At 41.8% G+C, this 19,260-nt stretch overlaps 1 protein-coding gene across 3 annotated transcripts in view; it reads left to right on the top strand.

The window, feature by feature from the left end:
• The window catches only part of LOC122791788 (nuclear receptor subfamily 1 group I member 3-like), a 406,293-nt gene that overhangs the window by 375,152 nt on the left and 11,881 nt on the right, over positions 1–19,260 (top strand). For all 3 annotated transcript variants that reach the window (XM_044059723.1, XM_044059724.1, XM_044059722.1), the window contains one exon: positions 19,001–19,106. In XM_044059723.1, the coding sequence (XP_043915658.1) occupies positions 19,001–19,106 (106 nt within the window). The remainder of the gene's footprint in view (positions 1–19,000; positions 19,107–19,260) is intronic.

Genomic DNA, 19,260 nt, shown 5'->3' with positions numbered 1-19,260 from the left:
CTTTCACTGCAAGGCTTATAGATGGAAAAATATGATGTTATTTCTGATTACAAAACCCTGCATGTCACATCTTTCAGCACTGAAAGACTGATATATCAAAAGCAATTGCACAGCCTTGGAAAGATGGAAAGGGATTGCAAGACCACTGCTAATTTATAGCTATTGAAAGCTTTCATCTATCTTTTATAGTTAATGAGACTGAAGCATCTTTCTTTCATCTTATGCAGCTTTTATGATTATTGCTTTCACTGTCTCACATGTTACATCAGGCTTGTTTACCATGGTTGGCCGTGCTGAGAGTAAAATGCAGCAAACACCATACTATGCGAGTCTTTCCCAAAATGGTATTTTAGTTGAAAAAGTGGCTTTCTATGGGAGGTTATAATAAAACATGACACCTCATGGCAGGTATGCTGGAATAATATTTATTTATTTTATTTTTTTATTTATTTTACATTTGTTGACTGGGTTTGTCCGACTGAGCTGAAGAGCCCTTTTTCAGTGGTGACCCAGGGAGAAAAGCTCCAACATATTTTACAATTTTCATTATAAATTAGCATTAAACAGCAATGTTACAGGATTATTACAAGGCATTAAGTAGCAATACAATGTTATACAGTGTCAGTAATCAGGAGTACAGCAAAACTATTTCAATATGTATAAAACAAAATATGTCATTAAGATGAGTATAGTTTTTGGGGTAAGTGGTTACACAAACCCAGTTTTATCATAATGTAGTTGCATGAAGGCAAGACAATTACAATAGAATGTTTCTCTGAGGTGATTTGCTTAATAGGTTTTAGAAGACAGTAGAAAGAGTAGTCAAGGAAGATTAGAGAGAGCTAGTGAGAAGAGTGAGTTAAGGGCAGAAAGTAGATTAAGGTATGAGAAGTAGGGGATGTTTAATGAGGGAGAGTGCAGTGGTAGGACCAGTGACTTTTAAAGTGCTCGTTGGTGGCTGTCTTAAATTGTTTATCATGTGCTAGGGTCCTGATTTCTAGTGGGAGCCTATTCCAGGCAATAGTGGGGTGATAGCTGTACGTGTTGTGTCCAACTTTAGACTTGAGTTTGTAGATTTGTAGTAAGTCTTGGTTAGAGCTTCAGAGAGGTCTGGAGAGAGAATAATGGGAGATGAGAGGGGATAGTGTTGGGCAGTAGGAAGGCTGGTATAGGGTAGAATATCCATTCTGATCTGGAGTTGAGAGAGAGAGAGAAGAAGCTGGTGGGGTAATTCAAGCCAGTTTAGGTGTTTTAGAGAGAGACAGTGATGGGATGTGTAGGTTTGTTGGGCAGCAAATCTAGCTACCTTGTTGTAGGTAGATTTGAGTTTGGTCAGGAGTGTTGAGTTAAGATGTGTGAGAATTTGAGAATTGTACATTAGACTGGGTAGAAGGTAGATAAGAGAGAGAGTAGTCTTGGCTTCAGAGGTAAGGAATTTCTTGTTACGGTAAAGGAGCCCTAGTTCTGAATGAGTCTTTTTGATACAGTTATTAACATGCAAGTCAAATTTAAGCTGATCATCAGTGATTATGCCTAAGACCTTAGTGCTGGATTCTACCTGAAAGGGAGTGTTATTAAGGGACTGTATGGAGAAGGAGGGTTTAATATTGTTGAATTTTGTAGGTAGGAAGAGTAACTGCTTTGTTTTTTAGGGTTAAGGATGAGCTGGTTGCTGGAGAGCCATGTTTCGACTAAGTTAAAAGATGCCTGAGTAGCTGAGAAGAGCTTAGAGGGAGAGTTGGCTATGGTGATGACTGTAGAGTCATCTGCGTATTGCACTAAAGATGACTGAGGACAGGAGGCATAGAGCTGATTAGTAAAGATATTAAAAAGTAAAGGCCCTAGGATAGACCCTTGAGGTACACCCATTTTTACAGAGAGAGGAGGGGAGACTGCAGATTGCCATCTCATTGATTGAGATCTATCAATGAGGTAGCTGGAGAACCATGCAACAGTATCAGAGGAGAAGTTGAGGTTATGCAGTTTGTGCAGCAAAAGAGAGTGTGAGACAGTGTTGAAAGCTTTTGAGAGGTCCAGGAATAGGCAAGAAATAAGTTTATGGTCGTCCATGGCTATACAGACAGTGTTGAGGAAGGATAATATAGCTGTAGTGGTGCTATGTTTGGGTCTGAAGCCATGTTGAGTGGGTGCAAGCAGATTTTCCTGTGTTAGATACTGCATAACTTGTTTATGAATACATTTTTCTAGCACTTTAGAGAGAGGGGAGAGGATAGTGATAGGTCTAAAGTTGGAGATATCAGAGGAGTTACCTCCTTTGTGTATAGGTAGAGTGTAGCATTGTTGCCAGATGGAAGGGACTTTAGATTCAGAGACAGAGCAATTAATTAGGATAGATACAGGGAGAGCAAAAGAGTCTGCTGCTAGTAGAAGAAAAGTAGAAGGAATATTGTCAGCTGATGCTGAGTATGGTTTCAATTTAGATAAAAGAGTTTTGATGTAGCTAGTCAGTTTGAGGGAGAAGGTATTTGAGGAGATAGTATTAGGAATAGGTTCAGAAAAGTTGGAGATGCTAGTAGTAGAAGAGTTTGGGTTTGGGTTGAGTAGCTTAGATATTGAATTAATAAAATAGGTATTGAAGATAGTGACACTTTCTTCAGATGCCTTGTCTGGACATGGATTGGGGGAGCTAAGATTACCGGGATGTAATATTTGGTTAATAGAGTTCCAGAATTTTTTAGGATTAGATCTTAGGGCTGTGGGAGGTTTGTTATAGAAGTCCTTTTTATCTTTGTTTATGTGTTTTTTTGTCAGATTTCGGAGTTCTTTATATTTTTCCAAGTCTGGAGGGAGCTTAGTTTGTGACCATTTTTTCCATAATTTGTCTCTGGTTATCATAAGGGTATGAGTGGCTTTTTAAAGTCACAGAGATATGTTGGACTTAATTCAGACTTTGCGAGGGGGAGCAAGTGAGTCTATGATGCTAAGGAAGGTGGAGTTGAAAGCAAGGACTGCTTCTTCTAGTGGGAGTTGGGTAAGGAATTTCCAGTTTACTTTAGAGAGGAGAGTATTAAAGGTTTCTAGATGGAAGTTAGAGAGTTTGTGACAAGTAATAAATCTAGGAGGTTTTGAGAAGTGGGGAATGAACCTAAGCACTTTTATATGGGAGTGATCACTCAGGGTGTTTGATAGGGTTTCAGGGTTATATTTGGAAGGATTAGATACAAGTACCCAGTCAATAAGAGTACTAGATGTGTGAGAGTTGTTTGTATGAGTAGGTTGGGAGATTAGCTGTGTAAAGCCATATAAATAAATATGAGTATTAGAGTATGGATTAGTGCAGCGGTTAGTGTTGTCACCTCACAGCAAGATGTTCTCCCATTCGATTCTCGGCTGGAGCGCCTTCTGTGTGGAGTCTGCATGTCCTCCCTGTGGTCAAGTGATGTATAAAGACATGCAGGTAGGTGCATGTGTGCATGAATGGGTGTGCCTTCTTTGAAGGTTGGTGGTCAGGCTGGCAACTCGGCACCGTAAAAATACACTGCCAATCATTAGCAGACCGGAGTTCCGCTGTGGCAACCCCTAACCGGGAAAAGCCGAAAGACATTACTATTAGAGTATGGATTACTGAGAGTTAGCCAGTTAATGTTGACATCCCCAAGGAGGATTGTTTCATTGGGGATGTGTTGAGAAAAGTATGAAAGAATATTTTCAAGCAGAGGGCTGTTGCCTCCTGGAGGACTATAGATAGCTGCTACTGTGATAGTGTTGTGGTCATTGATTTTAAGGTGAGCTGTCAGTAGTTTAGCAGGAGAAAAGGATGGGATTTGGATTCATAATACTTGTAAGAATGAGGTGGTTGGAGTAGAGGATGGCTACGCCACCCTCTTTTTTGTTTTGGCAATCTATGCAGAGTATATTATAACCAGGGGGAGAATGTCTTTATCAGAGGTTTGGGGTTTTAGCCAAGTCCCTGTTAGGTTGATGACATCAGGGGTGTGGATGGCTATCCAGGCATGGATTTCACTAACTTTGTTTAGAATACTACAACCATTCATAGAGTGAAAGGAAATATGTTTGTCTGGAGAGGATGAGTTTATTAAGTAGGGAGAGGTAGAGTTATGTATAGTGGGGTGCTGGATGGGCCCAGGATTTGGATGTATGTCTTCTGATAGAAGCAGGTCTACATGAAGGTGGTAAAGGTTGAATTTATGTGGGTTGCAGGTCAAATACTTAATCTTGGTTTTAGATGCTAGAGAGTGAGGGGGAGGAAGTTTGATTTTAGGCAGAGGGATGTTCATGGAAAAGATAGATGAGGAGATTGTAACAGAGTACTGCAGAGATGAGAAGCAGTTAGTATGGGGATTAGTGGGATCTCTGTGGCCAGGTGGTAATGGAGTAGTACAGGATATAAGATAGAGGAGGAGATTGTAATAGAGTACTGCAGAGATGAGAAGCAGTTAGTACGGGGATTAGTGGGAGCTCTGTGGACAGGTGGTAATGGAGTAGTACAAGATATAAGATAGAGGAGGAAATTGAGTACTGCAGAGATGAGAAACAGTTAGTACGGGGATTAGTGGGAGCTCTATGGACAGGTGGTAATGGAGTAGTACAAGATGTAAGACAGAGGAGGAGATTGTAATAGAGTACTGCAGAGATGAGAAGCAGTTAGTACGGGGATTAGTGGGAGCTCTGTGGACAGGTGGTAATGGAGTAGTACAAGATGTAAGATAGAGGAGGAGATTGTAATAGAGTACTGCAGAGATGAGAAGCAGTTAGTATGGGGATTAGTGGGATCTCTATGGACAGGTGGTAATGGAGTAGTACATGATGTAAGATAGAGGAGGAGATTGTAATAGAGTACTGCAGAGATGAGAAGCAGTTAGTACGGGGATTAGTGGGAGCTCTGTGGACAGGTGGTAATGGAGTAGTACAAGATGTAAGACAGAGGAGGAGATTGTAATAGAGTACTGCAGGGACAGGTGGTAATGGAGTAGTACAAGATGTAAGACAGAGGAGGAGATTGTAATAGAGTACTGCAGGGACAGGTGGTAATGGAGTAGTACAAGATGTAAGACAGAGGAGGAGATTGTAATAGAGTACTGCAGGGACAGGTGGTAATGGAGTAGTACAAGATGTAAGACAGAGGAGGAGATTGTAATAGAGTACTGCAGAGATGAGAAGCAGTTAGTACGGGGATTAGTGGGAGCTCTATGGACAGGTGGTAATGGAGTAGTACAAGATGTAAGACAGAGGAGGAGATTGTAATAGAGTACTGCAGGGACAGGTGGCAATGGAGTAGTACAAGATGTAAGACAGAGGAGGAGATTGTAATAGAGTACTGCAGGGACAGGTGGTAATGGAGTAGTACAAGATGTAAGAATGAGAAGTAATGGAGGTGAAAGGAGACTAGAGGAGGTTGCAATAGCCATGGCCTAAGGTGGGGAAGTCGGATTAGGATGGAGTGAGAACTGGGTAAGGGACTAGGAAAAGTAAGTTGTTGGAACTGTTAGTGAGTTGAAGTAAAATTTAGGTGAAACAAACTGTAGGGGGAGTAGGAGATATGTAGGAAGGAGGATTTGCAGAAGGCCAAACTATGAAGTGATATGTAGGGGACGGGTAAGGTGTATAGGAAGGGGTTGAGTTTGGGGTGGAAGGGATTAGGTGGTTAGCTACAAAGGAAATGATATGAGGGTGGGAGGGGAGTGGAGTGAGCCTGAGCATAGTGAGGGCGAAATGGAGCGGGATGAGCCAGGAAATGGCAGTCACCACAAGAAACAATCAGCAGGCCAGGAGGGAAACAGTAAGGAGCACACAGTGAGAGTCAGCAGGTAAGTAGAAGAGGTGGGGAGGTGTAGACAGAGAAGGAAGAGATGTTATAGCGAGCTATACACAGGTATTCATAGTAAGATAAAAACAGTTAAAAGAAAACCACAAACAGAAAAACAAAAGAGTATAGCTAACTAAGAGAGAGTTGACACTAGGGAAGTGACTAACTTATAAGTGGCAGAGACAGAGGCAAGGTTGCTAAACTGGTGAGTATGGGTGGGGTATCAGTGATATGCAGGTATCCTGTACAGTGGACAAAGACAGACTAACTTGTGGTATGAGCATAGAACATACTTTTAGTGTAAATTGGCTATACAATAGAGCACAGGCGTAATTTCAGGAGTTGGAGCAGTATCAGTAAAGGTAGACGCAGTCTTGAGGGAATACACTTTGCTTTAAAACCGAGGGAAAACAGGAGGGGACAGAGTGTGTTGAATATAAAAGCTAGGGGAAAAAAAACAGAAATAACAGAGGTACTTATGATATTAACTTTACACATTAGAGCAGTAACAATGTGAGACAAAAGTTCAGTAACTTACTTCTGCTATAACACTTTCACATAACAATGGTAAAACTATTAACCATGATGTCGAAGTGTAAAACAACTGACAATAAAAATGTCTGTAGTTCATGTAGTAAATGTGCCATTTTGTAGTTGAAATAATCAGACTAACTGAGATATGAGAATATAGCTAAACAGAAGTTCTATACTTTAACTCTTAAATTCTGCAAGCCAGGTTAAAGAGTTAAAACATTTGGCAGTCTCACAGCAACAGAACTTAGAGCTAAACAAAGTGAGCTATACTTCAGATCCATAAGACTGCTACTAAAAGTATTTGACATAGAGGTCATGCCATAAAGCAGTCACTGTACAAGTTAAATACCCAATAAGGCAATACCTAGATTCTACAAACCAATTGTCACCAGTTAACACTGCTAAAGAAATTCAAACTGCAATCTACAGATATATGGTAAAAGTTTACAATGGAGCAATTGCTACTTAAGTAGAAATATATCCAAAAGCAGATAAAAAATAACCGATATCAATTTATATGCACCCTTTCACTTGTGTGGCATGCAGGGTTGCCAGATTTCCGACTGGCCAGGTAGGAACAAAAAAAAAACAAGGAAGGTCTTTCACTGCAAGTGAAGACTAAAAAAAAAAAAGGTCTTCCACACTAGGGTCTTTAATGCGGAACATCAGAGTTCCGCATTAAACAAAACTAGCTCTGTGTTTATTTTTTATTTGATTGGCCCGGGCCAATCAAAAATAAATAAACACAGAGCTGCTTCTGTTTAATGCGGAACATCGCAGTTCCGCATTAAACAGAAGTAGCTCTGTTTTGCGATTTTTTGATTGGCCCGTATACCAGTATACGGGCCAATCAAAAATCGCTAAACACGGAGCTACTTCTGTTTAATGCGGAACTGTGATGTTCCGCATTAAACACAAGATGCTCTATGTTTAGCGATTTCTGATTGGCCCATATGCCGGTATACGGGCCAATAAAAAAAAAAAAAAAACAAAGCGGAGGCTGCCCGGGATTTAAACTGGCAGTGCGGGACTTGGGATCAGGCTGCTGATCTCGGGACAGTCCCGCCCAGATAGGGACGTCTGGCAACCCTGGTGGCATGAGACAATAACTCAGCCAAGCCATGACTTTGCAAATATTTGAAAAGTTGTTTACCAAAATCCCACAAATAAGTTGCAGCAGCATACAAAGCCCTTCAAAGTGAGGTAAATGCAGTATAAATGCTGAGTACAAGTGAAAAGCTGTTTACATCAGTAATATTAAGGACCTGCACACCACTGAGATGAAGCTACAGACTAGTAGGAAGATGAAAAGATGGCGCAGAAACACTAACAGTTTAAAATGCCCCAGAGGATTAAGGGTGAGAGAGAAAGACCGGGATGCAGAGAAATGTAGTATATGCAGAGAGTGATAGACAGGAAGGTAGAGAGGTGAGGGAGAGGAGGATGCAGGGAAATGTAGTATATGCAGAGTGAGATAGACAGGAGAGTAAAGGGGTATCCTGGGCCAGTAAACGACAGTCAGCACAAGAAACAATCAGCAGGCCCAGAGGGAAATATTAAGGAGCACACAGTGAGAGCCAGCAGGTAAGTAGAAGTGGTGGGGAGGTGCAGACAGAGAAGGAAGAGATGTTATAGCGAGGTATACACAGGTATTCGCAGTAAGATAAAAGTTAAAAGGAAATCACAAACAGAAAAACAAAAGAGTATAGCTAACTAAGAGAGAGTTGTCACTAGGGTAGTGACTAACTTATAAATGGCAGAGACAGAGGCAAGGTTGCTAAACTAGTGAGTATGGGGGGGGTCTCAGTGATATGCAGGTATCCTGTACAGTGGCCAAAGTAAGACTAATTTGTGGTATGAGCTTAGAACATACTTTTAGTGTAAACTGGCTATATATTAGAGCACAGGCGTAACTCCAGGAGTTATCAATATCAGCTCATGCAAGTATTATATTGTTAAGAGTATTTAACACACTATATGTGAAGAGATTTTATAATATATAAAGCAGTTTTGAAGATCTGTGATGGCAGAGGAGAATTCAGTTAAGTCAGCTAATGCTGAATATTCTTTCTGACAAATTATGACAGTACAGTTCAACAGTAAATAGCAACTGACACAGAAATAATATACGATGGAAGATGTGCAGTGTGTTTTGGCAGAAAGGAGCCGAACAAGCAAGAGAAGAAGAATAAATCAGGGAGAAACAGTAAAACAGGTAGAGATAGAGACAGATTCAAGTGGCAAACACGTCGTCTGGATAGAAACAAATCAGGGCTCACAATGTTGTGACTGTGGCTAGACAAGTAAGAGACTGAGAACAGATGACTGCAAAACAGAAAAGGTAATCAGAAATACAGTGGGCTTTCCACAGCCTCGGAAACGTCCCCATTCAAGAGATGTTAAACAATTTCAAGGTACCCTGTCTTATACTAGGTTTGTTTTCAGGATCTCGTTAGGCCTGTTCCCATCTCGGGTGTCAAGAGCGACAGGAGATTAGCTTAAGACTTGTGGCAAAACTAGGAGGCATTTAGTTATGAATATCTGGCCATTACTTAGAATAACTGCCCAGCCCTATAAGTAGCTACTGCAGAGTAGTGATGTAACTTTTGCATAAGAAAAGGGCCAAAATGTGACATCCTAAGACTTTATACTGGGTTTAGTCACCATGGTGGAAACAAGTGGATGACCTATGCGTCATTCTGGGGCAGAGAAATCTGTGCAGGTGATAACAGTGTTATCTGGTTTAAATTACAAAAAAAAAAAAAAAACTTTTCAGATGTCCAGAGAATGGCATTTTTTAAACATTCTGTGTATATTTCATGGTGATATGAATATTTTATGAACCTATAAAGATTCAGTTTTAGGTCTCCAACTTATTTATACATCAAAATATTTCAGTGATATTACTTGCTTCTGATAGGGACATAGGTTCATAGGTTCATAAGAGTTTACTAGTCGAGTGGCCCTAGAGCCCCTACAAGCCTAGCCATGTTAATTCTGAGTTGCCTCAATTGTCCTTGGTTAGAAATTTGCAGAACTAGTCTATAATAAACACTGACTATCCCTGTTCACAAGGGCCAAAGGTGCCCCACCCCCCCCATGGTGAACTTGCGGTCTCCCATCCATTTGTCCAGATTGCGCTCGAATAGGGTCAGTGAGGAGCTCTGCTTCATGTGACTTGGAAGCTTATTCCAGAGTAGCGGCAATCTCAGGGAGACATATCTGTCTCCCCAGCAATGTTTTGTTAATGTCACAGGCTAGGTTAAGATCCCTAGAGCGAGTGACTCTTGTGCCATTTGACTTGCGGCTGTGCAGCATATCAATGAAGGCAGGGTCACTGACTGCCCTGTAGGCTAGGCACAAGTCATCTCTCAGCAGCCTATATGATACAGATTACAGTGACAGGGCTTTCAGTCTAGCCATATAAGTCATGGTTTGGAGGCCCTGTATTTTCTTGGTGAGAAACCTCTGTGGTCTCTCCAGCTGCCACAGGTGTCTGGAGAGGTACATGCAGAAGGGAGCATTGTACTCTATTAATTAATGGTCTGATGAGAGTTGAGTACAGTGGATTTATAACATCCTTAGACTTAGGTGGGATGCCCTTACTTATGAGATGCACAATGTAGAAGGCTTTCCTTACCACTATGGAAACTTGGTGATTGAAGTTCAGATTGCTGTCTACCTGTGTTCCCATATCTCACACCACTGGGTTTGAACTTAGTGGGGTGCTGTCAATATTGTAATTTGCAGGGAATTCTGCTTTGCCAAAAGGGATAATAATGCACTTTTTTGCATTTAGTTTTAGACTGTGGCTTTGGCACCAATCATTTGTCTGTGTTAGCCCCTCCTGTAATATGTTAACAATGTTGGGGGATTCAACAATTGCACCCAATTTGCATTCATCAGTGAACTTGGTAAGTCAAAGGCCATCTACTTTAGCTTGGACTTCCAAACAGTAGAGGGCCCAGCACAGATCCTTATGGTATGCCACTGGTGACTAGTCTACTCTGACAGTACGTGTTCTGTCTGCGAGCAAATTGGCTAGCCATCTAGTGATGTAAGGGTTAATCCCCAGTTTGGAAAGTTTTCCAATGATACCTGAGTGAGGGATTGTGTCAAAAGCCTTGGATAGGTCACGATAGGCAATATGCATGGTCTTACCTTCATCCAGGGCTTTGGTGACTTTCTCAAAGAAGTCTACCAGGTTTAATAAGCATGATCTACCCTTAACAAAGCCAAACTGGGTTGGGTCTAGAGTTTGAAGGTCACCTAAGTCCTTATTGATAAAGTACATGATGATTCTTTCCATGGCCTTGCAGATGAGTCTGGTTATACTTATGGGTCTATACTACCTGGGGTCAGTTGATGCCCCCCCCCCCCTTTGTGCAAGGGGATTACTGTTGCTGTTCTCCACTCTGCTGGAACAAAGCCAGTTCTCAGGCTGAGGACAAAGAAAACACCAAGTGGGTCTGCTAGATCCTGTTTTAGATTGCTTAATAAGCAACCTGGGATGTTATGTGGTCCCATTGAGGCCTTGATTTTGGCCTTGGAGAGTGCAGATATGACCTGATTTCTAGAGATACCAGGCAGAGGACTGGTGTCAGGTATGCTTTGAGGTATGCCTGGTGGGACAGGGGGTGAAGTTTGTGTCAAATCTTCCAGCTAGCAGGTTGGGAATTTCCTCTGGTAAAGTAAGAATTATATCATCTATTACCAGTTGGGCACATAGCTGGGCATTCCCTTTTAGATTTTGGATGTAGTTAAAAATGTCTTATGATTATCCTTAGCTAGGGATACTAGGGATGCTTTGTAATTAGCTTTAGAGGACTTTACAAGATTTCTGATTTGCTTGTTCAAGCTGTGGGGGGAATTCTTCCTCTGCTGAGTCAGTTCCCTCTTGTTCTTAGACATCAGTTTCTTCCTTCTGTTATATAATCTGTTTATACTTGAGGTCCACCAGGGTGGCTTGCTTTTTCAGGAGGAACTGATTTTAATATGGTCAGGCACAGCCAAATCTATACAATTCTTTAAGTGTTTATACAGGGCATTTGTGTACACCTCTGGATAGAAGTCATTGCTGTCTGTGATTGTGGGGGGTTGTAAAACATTTTATACCATCACTTAGTAGGCTGTAGTTTGCTTTGGAAAAGTTTATTTTATTTTTTTTCTCCTGTGGTGGTGACAGGTTCAATAGTTACTTAGAGCAAGACTAATTTATGGTCCGACCTTACCGGAGAGGGCATCTCACGGGGGGAGTGCAGTGATCCCCCTCATGTTGGTGAGTACTATGTCTAGGACATTTGAGCTCCTTGTGGAGGTGCAGACTATCTGTTCCACAGCATTTGTATTGACAAAGTTCAGGAACCTCTGGGCATGCATGTTTGTGCTCATGTATGTCACCCAGTCGATGGAAGGATAGTTGAAATCTCCCATGACTAAGGTGCTGGGCTGCATGGTGAGTGACTTCAGTAAGTCCAGGTAGGTGGTGTGCTTTTCTTGGTTCATGGTGGTGAACCTATAGCTAGCACTGATGTGGCAGGGTATTTTGCCTATAGTTAATTTGACATGGAGTAGTTTGAGAGTCATACTGTTTGACCAGTCTCGGGTTGTACTTGGCTTTAATGAAGCTGGATACACCCCCACCTTTGGTTCTTTCATGCTCATTTTGAGGTCTGAATGTGTGGAATGCATTGTTGCCTTGCATGGCTGGGATGCTCTCCATGGCCTTGAACCATGTCTCAGTGACTGCACAAATGTCAGCATCTTCCAAGGTGATGAGTGCTTCCAGGAAGTGCAGTTTCATGTTTAGACTACTAGCATTAAGCAGCAGAGCCTTAAGTTTGTCTCAAGTTGATTTTGTTAAGTCAGAAATGTTGTTGTTTTGACATTACCTAAAAAGGCACTATGTGGGAAGCAAGCACCTTTGCCAGTATATGAAAGCCTAGAGGAGACAGGTACAGATCATCTATGGCAAAGCAGAATAGCCTGTTAACCATATCTTCCCAGACTGACAGATACTGGATCCCCCTGGACTGACACCACAAACTAAGCCAATTGTTGAAGTCAATAATTTTTTCTTTATATTGTGGCATCATCCTGGGTGAAGGTAGAATGCTGCTTGGGGCTAGAATCATACCTGCCTGGGACACGTAATCTAAGAGTTCAGTCATGTCTCTTTTCATATAGTCCAGAGAGGTATGTCTCAAATCATTCACCCCAGCATGGACTATGGCAGAGTGATAGTGGTGCTTGTTGTTAAGTGACTTGAGTGCATGTGTGATTTGACAGATCCTCGGACCTGACAGGTAGCTGACTGTGACTTTCTCCTTGTCCAGCCTAGTGAGGGGGCATCTTTGTGTCTCACTATGTAGTCGCCTAAGACCAAGACATTAGATTTTGAGATGTTTCACTTTGGGGCTTATTTGCTGAGACACTGGTATATGTGCTATTATGTGTAGTGGTTTCTATTTGCATAGCAGTGTGTGCAAGTGGTTTATGTTTGAGAGGTCTCTAATCTTTTGGTAGACTTCTAGTGAGTATCTCTGAGCATGTGGGTTTATGTGTTGTGACCTTGTTTTGTGTGAGAGGTGATGTGTGTGCTGACAACCTGTTTGATATCATCTTTCATATATTGTATTTGTTATAGCAGTAAGTGGTTATCAATATACATAAGGCAATTACTGCATTGCCTCAGGATGCCCATGTCAATCAGGCTGGCTGGTGAAATGATGGGAAACTGCCATTATAGCAGGTTTTTACCGTATGTAGTGAGAGTAGGGAACAGGTGAAGGAGACCCTGGAGAGATGGAGATATGCTCTAGAGAGAAGAGGAATGAAGGTCAGCAGGACTAAGACAGAATATATGTGTATGAATGAGAGGGAGGACAGAGGAATGGTGAGGATGCAGGGAGTAGAGGTGGTGAAGGTGAATGAGTTTAAGTACATGGGATCAACAATTCAAAGTAATGGTGAGTGTGGAAGAGAGGTGAAGAAGAGAGTACAGGCAGGATGGAGTGGGTGGAGAAGAGTGTCAGGAGTGATTTGTGACAGATGAGTACCAGTAAGAGTGAAAGGGAAGGTCTACAAGAGGGTAGTGAGACCGGCTATGTTATACGGGTTGGAGACAGTGGCATTGACAAAAAGGCAGGAGTCAAGAGCTTGACGTGGCAGAGTTGAAGATGTTAAGATTTGCACTGGGTGTGACAAGAATGGACAGGATTAGGAATAAGTATATTAGAGGGTCAGCCCAGGTTGGAAGGTTTGGAGACAAAGCCAGAGAGGCAAGATTATGTTGGTTTGTACATGTGCTGAGGAGGGATGCAGAGTATATTGGGAAAAAGATGCTAAGGATGAAGCTGCCAGGTAACAGGAAAAGGGGAAGGCCTAAGATAAGGTTTATGGATGTGGTTAGAGAGGACATGCAGGCGGTTGGTGTGACAGAGCAAGATGCAGAGGACAGGAAGAAATGGAAACAGTTGATCTGCTGTTGCGACCCCTAACGGGAGCAGCCGAAAGAAGAAGAAGACTATTAGAGAAGGGACTGGGCTAGTTTGACCAGTGTTTATGCTAGGACTAACAAAGGGTCATGTTCTATTGAAGGCTTTGGATGATAAATGTGGCAACACTGCTCAGTAGGGAAGCTTGGTAGGGTTCCACTGACAGATGCCCAGGGAAAATTTGAGTTTCAAGATATCTGCAGCTATATAGGGCACCCTTAACTCTTGTTGTATGGTGCATTGCAACTTGAAAACAGAAGGCTTAAATAGAGGTGAAATTAAAACACTTTAAAGCTAAACTACCAATAGGAAAGCACACAATGACCCCTCTTCCATCAATCCCCAGCTCAGACAAGGCTGGATCCACACTCCTCTGCCACAAGGATGCAGGGAGCCTTCTTAATGTTAGATAGCTGGTTTAGTGCTCAAGTGTATCAATAACAGGCTAGATTCAGCAGGTCTGAATCTAGTTCATGCTATCTAGGTATTAGAACAGTGTAAATCAGGTACAGAGAAGTGCAAAACAATACTAAGGGCCCTTTTGTGTGTTTAACAGCTCAGATAGACCAGGTAAACACCTACTGCCATCAGATGAACAATCCCAGTCATCCCAGTGAAAAAGCACAGTAAAGGAGTGTCCAGAGTGAAATGTTACCACAAACAAACTTAAATGGTATGAGATGCTACCACAAACAAACCTAAAGATATAGATACAGCAGTGTACTTTAAACAGCTTATAAATGCCTGATTATTCAATAAAAGTACTTTGCTTTGAACAAATGAGTAAAGAGCCACTCAATTGTACAGAATTTATAAAGCACTAAAAAACAAGATAAGCTGATTAATAAGCCCTCCAGCCAATAAAACTACATTCAGACAGCGCAAGTGTTTCTCCAACCTCAACAGACCAGGCTATTACCCTGTGCACTAGATGGAAAATCCACTGACCTCTTTTGTGTAAAAACAATTGCTTGCTAGATTGTAAAAATACACTACTTATAGGTTCATAGGTTCATAGGTTGGTAGTAGGCTATCGGCCCTAGGGCCTATGCAAGCCTAGCCATAACAATTCCCTGGATATTTCTTCCCACAATATTTACTTCTCTGGGCCCCTGTCTAGCAGGGCGACTGACATGATCCCCGGGGTGAATTTCCTATCTCCCATCCAATCATCAAGGTTCCTTTTGAAGAGGGCCAATGAGGCGCTCTGCTTGACATGTATGGGCAGTCTATTCCAGTGTTTGGGGAGTCTCTGGGTCAGGAACCTATCCCTCCAGCATGTTTTGTTCATTGTGATGACAAGGTTTAGATCCCTGGAGCATGTGGCTTTGAGGGATTGGGATTTCTTTAAGTGGAGCATTTCCAACAGCTCAGGGTTTGACATGGCCTTGTATGTTAAGCAGAGATCGCCTCTGAGTAGACGATATGCCAAAGAGTATAGCTGGAGTTTTTTTAGATGGTCAGCATATGGCATCTGCTTTAGGCCTGTGATTCTTTTAGTGAGGTATTTCTGTGGTCTTTCCAGCTGTTGCAGATGTCTTGTGAGGTACATACCAAACAGGGCATTATACTCTATAATGGGTCTAATGAGGGATGAGTACAGTGGGACAATGACCTCCTTTTTTCTGGATGAAAAGCCCTTAGTGATGAGGTGTGCCACATAGAAGGATTTCCTGACTGTTGTGGCGATGTGGTTATCGAAAGTGAGACCACTGTCCACCTGTGTCCCTAAGTCTCTTATCACACTTTCGATGTTTAGTGTCCTGCCACCTATGTGGTAATTCATGGGTACATGTTTTTTTCCAAATGTGATAACTATACATTTCTTGGCATTAAGCTTGAGATCATGGCTCTGGCACCAGGCACCTGTTTCTGTAAGGCCCTTTTGTAGAATATCCGCATCATTTGGGAATTCAATAATGGCTCCCAGTTTGCAGTCATCTGCAAACTTTGTTAGCCAGAGTCCCTTAGTGTTGGCCTGTACTTCAGAGAAGTAGATGCCAAATAACAGTGGTCCCAGGACTGGACCCTGAGGTACTCCACTTGTCACTTGTCTGGAGCTGGATTTGGAGTTGGCTACTTTTACAGTCTGGGTTCTGTCAGTAAGCCAGTTGGCAACCCATCGAGTGACATAGGGATCAATGCCCAGCTTAGTAAGTTTATCTATGATTCCAGAGTGGGAGATGATGTCGAAGGCCTTGTCGAGGTCCAGATAGGCTGTGTGGACCGCCTTACTCTCGTCCACGGCTCTGGAGACTGATTCGAAGAAGTCAATCAGGTTCAGGAGACAAGATCGGCCCTTCACAAATCCAAACTGGGTGGGGTCCAGTGTTTGAAGGTTGCCAATGTCTTTGTTTATAAGTTTCATGATAATGCTTTCCATGCCCTTGCAGATCAGGCTTGTCAGACTGATGGGACGGTAGTTCGCAGGATCCAAGGCGGATCCTCCCTTGTGGAGCGGGATAACTGTAGCTGTGCACCACTCAGTGGGCACTAAGCCTGAGGTGAGGCTATGATTAAACATGACACTTAGGTGAGGTGCCAGTTCATTTTGTAGTTCATGTAGTACACAGCCTGGGATGTTATCTGGTCCCATGGATGCTGTATTCTTAGCTTTGGAGAGTGCGGTTTCTACCTGTGTGGCCATGATTATCAGAATTTGGCAATCTTTTGATATTGAGATGGGCCTTTTAAGGGTGTGAGAGGGGGGTGAAGTTGGCACTAAATCAGTCTGCCAGGATATTGGCACTATCCTTGGGATCAGTATATTTAATGCCATTCTGTTGTAGCTCAGAACAGATCTGCACATTGCCATTTAGATTCTTGACATAACTATAGAATGCCTTGTGGTTGTCTTTGGAATCATTGGCAATTTTATTTCCGTAACTAGCTTTTGAGGATTTTATGAGGGATCTCAGCTTCTTACTGAGGCTGGAGAGGGAGTTTTTTGCATCCTGGGATTTTCCTCTTTTATCCAATAGCTGGCTAGAGAATGAAGTCAGATCGAGTAGAATAGACAATGGGAGGCAAAATGCACTTTTTAAATATAAACACAAGGAAAGGCAAATAAATAATTCAGGATATCAACAGCAGTATAGAAAGGAAAGGCAAATAAATAATTCAGGACATCAACAGTAGTGTAGAAAATGGAGGAGCTATTTCACCTTACTCATGCTGGAACTTTCTGGTTATCCAAGCAACTTTGCTTTGAAGGATGTTCTTTGGATACAAAATTTTGTCCTAGCAGAAAGTGAAGAGCCAGAACCCATTTATAAAAGAAAAAAAGGGGGAAATCATTCAAAAGTGCGGTGCTAAATTATTTTTCCTAGTATTGCCATATTCCTGGATACCCCTTGAATGTCTTCAAGTGATGGGATTTTTTTCCTAAAAGTTCTATGCAACAGTACAATTAAGTCAATCTTGACATTTTGCTTTGAGTTCTCAGTGAACATTATGGCTGCAGCAGTGAAAAAGCCTTTTAATGGTCCAAAATAAATAGAAAGACAACATGCTGCCCAGAGTCAGTGACCTCATGTTTATAAATTTCGCCTGGAAGTCTTTTGCAATCACTAAACTGTTTAAAGTCAGCGGTAGATATTTTATATTTGTTTACAGGGTACAGCACTGAGCCGCATGAACCTTTTTCAGAGTCAACCCAGGATCACAATTTGGTTAAGTGATTTGCTCATGAGGCTGAGAAGAATCAAACCTTGGACTGCGGGAAGTCACTTGTTAACAGTTCAAAGCCTTAATCTTCTGTGCTAACTACCATACAACAGTTATATTTGGTTATGATATGTTTGTCTAATCCCATTTAATCTTCTATTTTATATTTCCCTATGTAGGAATGCATTTATGTGTTTAATTTTCAAAATGTATTGCCTAAGTTCAAGTAAACGGTTTCATTATTTATTTTCAAAATAGTGTGTCTACTTTTTTATTAATGTATACAAGGGTAATTACACACAACTTATAAACTGCAACTGTTGGAATCTTTAAAGAGAGAGACTTCGTATCCTTAGCTACTAAAAGGTAATAGAGCAGAAGCTAATTTAAAGAGTGAACTGTAATTGGGACCCAGATTACTATGAAAGCAACAAGTAGCAGGGGCACAGAAGAGTTATTATTAGCCTCTCCTGGATAGCAACTTATTTTTGTCTATATGTGACTGTGTGTTTGTGTGTGTGGTTGTGTTTGTGCATGTGTGTGTGTGCGCGTGTGTGCGCGTCTGCGTGTGTGCGCGTGTCTGCATGTGTGTGTGTGTCTGCGTGTGTGCGTGTGTGCGTGTGTGTGTAGTGGTTTTAGCCAAGACACAATTAAGGCAAAAGTGAAAGGCACTGAGCTTAGAGAGAGGTGTGGGAAATCACAAAAAGCCAATGATTATAGCTTTCTTCTCCAGTGGTGTACTGTAAGATGTATTTGGTTGTGGCAGACATTGGTCATAACCAATGGCAGCATTGCTGATTTCTCTTATGTTCTTAAGTTGAGGCACCTTACATTTACAGTTGCCAGCACTGTGGATTGTAAAGGAACATGAGAGAAAAGAGCTCTCCCTATGATGATGCAGTGGCTGTTGTTGCCCTCTCCCCAAAAAAAAAAAAAAAATTGTACATTTTGTCAAGCTGAAACATTTGCAGATGTGTTTGATACATCAGACTTAGTCAGACAAAGGGAAGGAGATGTACCCCAGAAGATAGGGACCACCATCAGTAAATGTCTTGCTGAATTTTACTACGATCACAGTAGGGTAGCAGATGAGGTCTGTTTTGTTGGCAAGGTCATCTGTCAGACGCACAAAGCTGTGTCAGGTCTGTACCCAGATGTGATGCTACTCTGAGGGGAGAATGGTTTTCTTCTCATAGCACACTTACAAAGTTGCTTTGCCACAAATTTTAATAAATTACTTAGTGCAGGTAGTGCTGTGGATAACCTTTACTTTGCTTTTTTCAAGTGCAAAATCGAACAGTAAAATATTCCATTGATTGCTGATAATGTGAGATGCCCTAATTTAGTTGCCTGGGTATCAAAGCAAAAATAAAAAATCCAAAATCCTATAACTAGAGACTGAGAAGAGCTGGTTCTACACATCATTACCCCTCCTCCTTTGCTTGACAGTGGCAGCGTAATACATTTGTAGCTTACCATTGCCAAGGTAAAAACGATTGTGGTTGTTGTTTTGCAGATCGACCAGGGCTGATACAGAAGGATACAGTTAACAGTGTACAGGAAGACCTGGCTGCTATTCTCAAGACATACATGAATCAAAACCGTCCAATTAAAGAAAGCAGGTGAGAATGTAATTAGCTAGTAATCAGGTACACTACTGACAAACATCTTTCTTTCTTCAACCTAAACACACGTTCCTCTATCCCGTTGATCCTCACGTCATGACCTTTTTAGATGGAGAAGGGTGGCTTATGGTCTTTTACCAATATTACACCA

Source organism: Protopterus annectens, chromosome 17.part0 (genome assembly GCF_019279795.1).
Source record: "Protopterus annectens isolate FY-2018-M chromosome 17.part0, PAN1.0, whole genome shotgun sequence".
Classification (NCBI taxonomy): Eukaryota; Metazoa; Chordata; order Ceratodontiformes; family Protopteridae; genus Protopterus; species Protopterus annectens.
Note: the sequence above shows the minus strand (reverse complement) of the source record. Positions and strands in the feature narration are given on the sequence as shown.